The sequence below is a fragment of the Apaloderma vittatum genome, unplaced genomic scaffold (assembly GCF_000703405.1).
Source record: "Apaloderma vittatum isolate BGI_N311 unplaced genomic scaffold, ASM70340v1 scaffold43004, whole genome shotgun sequence".
NCBI lineage: Eukaryota > Metazoa > Chordata > Aves > Trogoniformes > Trogonidae > Apaloderma > Apaloderma vittatum.
The window spans coordinates 1-5,281 of NW_009715132.1; the positions used below are offsets into that span (position 1 = coordinate 1).

Genomic DNA, 5,281 nt, shown 5'->3' on the forward strand with positions numbered 1-5,281 from the left:
CAAAAGGAAGCGGGCTCCGGACTCTGCCCATTCTCACAGCCTCCGGAGCTGGATGCGGGCAGAGGTGTCATCTCGGCACCCTGCGCTTCCCAAGGGCCGAAGGTGAACTCTGCGGTCCGCCCAGCAAGCGCGTTTAAATTAGTTACGATATGCTCAAATTGATGATTAAAAAAATTAAAAAGGGGGAGGGGAGAGGTTTCTCCCCCTTCCACTTAAATAAGTGACAACTACAACTTCTTCCCTTGTCGTTGATAGGATTCCTTGACCAAATAAAGAAATATTTTCTAAAAGCTGAGCGGGGAAGAGGGGAAAGGACCCGCTTCTGGACCGAGCAGTTCGCGGCGTCAAAGCATCCGCGCTTCGGCCTCGGGGTAGGTCCGATGTCACCTCGGACGTGTCGCCGCGCTAATTTGCAGGAGGCTTATCTTATCGTGAAAATCTTAGCGTGAGAGGGAGGGCACTGGCTTGTAACGAGGGGAAGAGGGTTCAGGGTTTGCCGAGGGGACGAGAAAGGACGGCAAGAGGGGCTTCAAAGGCTCAGGCGGATCCCCCAGTCCCTGAGTTCCCTCTCCCCTGTCTCGAACCAAAGCGGTTTCGCAGTGGAATAAACATCCCTGATCTAAGACAGCTGCCGGGAATCAAAGGCCGCCCCAATCAGCGCTGCAGCGGCTGAAGATGCGACTGAAAAATGCCCGCTCCTGACAAGGGAAGGGAAGGGTGTGCGAAGGCGGCTCTCCCCGCAGCGCCTTCAGGCTATGAAAGCAGCAACAGTTTGCCCATTATTCATCTGATTTGTTTTATAACGCCTCTGACACCTAAGCTTATCAGCTAATGCCCAAGATTTAGTTACCGAAGACAATTATTTTTTCCACACTAACAGCAAGTTTATTCGACTCCCTGCAGGTCTGTTTACTTTTGTCAGTCTTAAAAAAAAAAAAAAAAAAAAAAAGGGGGGGTGGGAAACAAGAAAAAAAAGAGGAAGGGGACAGCTTATGCGTAGAGGAAAGATCCCAGCTTACCAAAGTTGGTAGAAATAAGCTCTGAGGAAGTACCTATCGATCAACAACAAAAAAATTCTTAATATTGAAGGAGAGAATTTGCAAAGGAAACGACCAGAAACCAAATGAATGCATATATAGTCCATGCAGACTTGCCTGTAAAATAACGATTTATTTTAATACTTAAAAAACACACACAATCCAGTGATAAATGTCAATTACCAATAATCAGCATAAAGTGCCAAACAGCCATACAACTTTTTTTTTTTAATAAACAAAACTTATTGGAATGTCTCTTAATTTGAATACACTGTTCAGAAAGCCGGCATTTAAAAAAATATGCTCTCAGGTTGAGATTTTGTTCTCTCTCATCAGGACTCACGAAGACTTTAAAGTACCACTAAAACCACATTGTGCATACCGTCAGTTTGACATATTGCCATCTTTCTTTCCTCTGTTTTTTTTTAAATAAGTCCACAAATTACAAATCTCTTCACAGCACACTAGATCACAAGGTAAAAGAAAAGATCTCCATGCCCCACGAACATTGATTTGTCCTGAGCAGTGGGGACCCGCAGGTCTAAGATCTGGATGTGTTTTCTAGCGTATGATAAGACTTCCCACTTGAGAGATTTAGGTCATTTCCAAATGCTAATTTTCTTCTTCTTTAAGAAAACAAACTAACAAATGAGATTTGCAAGTTGCCCTTCTCCTTGTCCTAATGATGCTGTGATGAGAAACCACCGTTTCAGTTCTTAACTGTCTTCTTGAATTCTTTGTATCTCCTGAAGTGTAAAAATAAGAAGCTTTATACAGTCAAAAAAAAAGTATAAAATAAGAGGTTGAGGGGGGTTTAAGTAATACTTTTGGAAGCTATGATTTTGGCTTTTTTTTTTTTGTCGGGATTGGGAGATTGGGTTTTGTTTGGTTTTAAAGAGAATCCTGTCCAACACGTGAGCACCACCTTTTGGCATAAAGTTTATCAAAGCCACAGAAGTCACTATCACTCTCTGTATCATTCGTGTATATTCTAAATGTAAAATAATCTTTTTACCCACGATTTAGGCAGTTAGTTGCTTGGGCAGGGGAGAGGGAGTGGATTTTGCTCTTTTAAAAGTACAAACAAAAACAAAACAAAAAGTTCAGTGTTCCCATCCTGAAAGTTTTGTTTCTGCTCTGGTTTTGGTGTAAAGTCTGAAGGGGAGGTAAAGTTCATAGAAGCTGGAGACTCAGCACTTAAGTTTGGCAGGTTTCAGTTCCTTTACTTGCGTGTGCAGTGTCTTGTGGACAGCTAGCGTTCTGGACTGGCAAAATCCTTTCCCGCATTCTTGACACTTAAAAGGTTTTTCTTTAGAATGGATATATCTAGGGAGAGAAAAACAATTGAGATGTCAGAAATAACCAGCCTAAACTCAGCAGTGAGCTACCTGATGGAGAACATGATGGAATTTTTTTACACCTACTGCTGAGACCGAGAGTGCTGGCTTGTGGCAGTCAGGCAATCATTCGTACTGTGTGTAAGAAGTGAGGGGGGTGATGGATGCTTACAGGGGCAACTTAATGGTAAAAAACTTTTCTCTAGCTTCAGGCTCATCAGACTGACTGTCTTCACAACACTTCTCATCCGTCACAAAGGAAGAGGACAGAAGACTATGCAAATAGAGGGTGAAAATGTCTGTGGAAGTTAAGAAAGAGGCTGTGCAAGCCATTTTTGTGGAGCAAGCAAGTACAACGGGCCTGTCTTTCAAAGTGAGTTTTCTGGACACCTCCACCAGCAGTGGGCAGAGGAAAATCAAGAGGGAATGCCACTGGCTGGCCAAGGACAAGACTTTGCTTACAAACACCTTCATGAGTATCTGTGGGTAGCCAGGAGAGTAGAGATACACAAGAAAAATAAAGATCATTACCTGTGATCCCTCAGGTGATCCTGTCTTCTGAAGGCCTTGTGGCAAATGTCACACGTGTAGGGCCGTTCGTCAGTGTGGGTTCTTTCATGGATCAAAAGGTTGTAGGACTTGGTGAAGTGCCTGCCACAGAATTTACACACGAACTCCTTCTTGGTTTTGGATGGTAACCTTCCCCGTGTGGGTTTCTTCTCTGGAGAGAGTTTAGTCACCTCAAGCAAAGACCCCAGCCCTGGGGCTGAGCCCTGACTGTCTGCCTGTCCCAGTTTAGAGTGGTCCTCTTGTGTGGCGGCCACTGCTAAGTTGGCAAAGTCGAAGCGGGGTTTGGCTTTGAGGGTCACATTAGTGGCCTCTTGCTTGGGCTGGATGCCATGTGGGCAGAGCGGGAATGTTGGCAGCTGGAATCGTGCATCCACCAGGCTTGACACGCTGGGAACTTTGGAGAAGGAGGAGCGAGGCAGATGCATGGCTGGGTACCCCAAAGTCCACTGGTGCAGGTGTACAGCGTGCAGGGCGCTGAAGCCATAGAGGTTGGAGAGGTGGTCAGAGGGCACAGTGGGCAGCCCGTTGAATGCTTGCAGGAAGGAGTAGTTGGTAAGCTGGAGGGAAGGATGGATAGGCACTGGGGCTGGCAGGGTCTTACTTCCCATGATGGCCTCTCAGGAGGAGGATCTTGGGAACAAGGGAGGAAAAGATCTGGAAAATAAAAATGGAGGGGGGGGAAGAGGGAGAGGTGGATTTATATAAAGATAAAAGCCAAGGGAATTTCTCACCTCATCTCTCATTAACACCCTCCTCCAAAGCCAGAGGACACTGCCTTGGACTTGGATGGGCCTGACTAGCTCTTGGTAGTGAGCATATCCCCACAGGTCTCTATACTCCGCAACCCTCACACCTCACACAGTAAAGTTGCATTTCATCCACAATCATTCACTCTCCAACAGCATCCTTGTCCTAGGTAGACCTCTGACGATCCTCTGCACAGGAACACTGAAGAGAGACTGTTTTGACCTACAAAGCTCAGGCTTCTCCCATGTAATTTAAAATCCTTTCCTGGGCACCCTCAGTCTTTAACAAATAACAAGATAGTGACCACTGGATCTGTCCACAAGAGCTGCCTTTAGCCCTAACCCTTGAGGTATCGCAGGAAAGGGACGCAGAGAGCTCATTACGCCTAGCTGCTGGTGGTCTGGTTTCAGCCGAGCCTCTGCCTCAGTGATGCTGGAGGCAGTTGGGTGCTCGGAACTGCATGCTTTCACTTACTCAGAGAAAGAAAATCCCTGAAAATTTTTTTGGGGGGAAAATACCGGCCAATAATCCTCCCTCTAATGTACTACAAAAAGAAATGGGAAAATTCTGTGTTTGAGTGACAAATTTGAAGTGCCATTTGCTCTCCCCAGGGGGAAGTGACTAGCTTCAAGCCCTCCTCTTAATCTAGGCAATCGCTCAGTTAGAATCCTTCAAAAGGCAAAAAGGAGAGGGCTGGAGGGACCCTTCCCGTGGGGACATCCAGCCCACCAGCTGCAGGGCCGCAGGGCTTCAGCCCTTCCCTGGGCTGAGTGCCACCACTTTGGTCTGTGTTTCCGGGTACTGCCAAGCCCTCATCCTCTCCTCTGGGCCAGATCCTTACCCATTCCACCCTACAAAGCAGAGGGGAAAAAGTTACGAGGCAGCAGCATCAAGGCGCATCTGGTCCTGCCTGCAAATTCAGCCCCAGCTATTGTTAACCATTTGGCAGGAGAAACCTCACAAGGATTGGTGGTGGGGATGTAGTTTCCCCTCTTTGTAGGTGTAAGAGAGCACCCACAGCTTTTGGAGACATTGTGTGCCTGCAGTCCAGAAAGCATCCTCCTTTCTCTACAATCCACATCTTACACTCTCTTTCCCCCCAGCAAAATACAGGGTTTGCCCTCAGTGGGGTTGCTTTTCAGTAGGATCCCCATGGAGTCCCTGTAGAATCCCCACAGGGTGCTCAGAAGATCCCCACAGATTTGTTCTGCTGTTCCTGCAGGATCCACATAGAGTCATCATAAGATCCCCTATAGTGTTCCCGCTGAATATGATCCCCACACGATCCCCATGGGGTCCCAGCAAGTTCCTCTGGAAGTTCAGTCCATCCCCGCTTGAGGGGTAAAGCCCTTTTGGAGAAGAGAAAGCAGTAAAGTGCTGGAGAGCAGTAGTTGTCCCTCTGGAGTAGAGGGCTGGGGGAGTGGAAACTGGTAAAAGAAGAGGTCTAAAGACCAGGGAAACAACTCTGATTTATATGAGAGCTGTTGCCTGGACCGAGGTCCTGTGGCTGGGTGGGTGTGAGAGGGAGAAGCTTAGAGTAAGCAGCTCTATGTGCCGGGTCCACCTTTCACACTGCTTTACATAAATCAT

At 46.9% G+C, this 5,281-nt stretch overlaps 1 protein-coding gene across 1 annotated transcript; it reads right to left on the reverse strand.

Moving 5' to 3' along the window:
• Positions 1 to 1,914: 1,914 nt before the first annotated feature.
• On the reverse strand, positions 1,915 to 3,552 carry OSR1 (odd-skipped related transciption factor 1). The gene is made up of 2 exons (XM_009868988.1): positions 2,906 to 3,552; positions 1,915 to 2,363 (listed from the first exon to the last, which is right to left on the reverse strand). The coding sequence occupies exons 1-2, from the start codon at positions 3,550 to 3,552 to the stop codon at positions 2,228 to 2,230; spliced, it is 783 nt and encodes a 260-aa protein (XP_009867290.1). The 3' UTR covers positions 1,915 to 2,227.
• Positions 3,553 to 5,281: the final 1,729 nt, after the last annotated feature.

Bases quoted from the DNA above. Each gene is read 5' to 3' on its own strand.
- OSR1 (XM_009868988.1), bottom strand. From the start codon at position 3,552: ATGGGAAGTAAGACCCTGCCAGCCCCAGTGCCTATCCATCCTTCCCTC. The intron at 2,364-2,905 runs GTAATGATCTTT...TTCTCTCCCTAG, and splicing joins GATCACCTGAGGGATCACAG to ATATATCCATTCTAAAGAAA.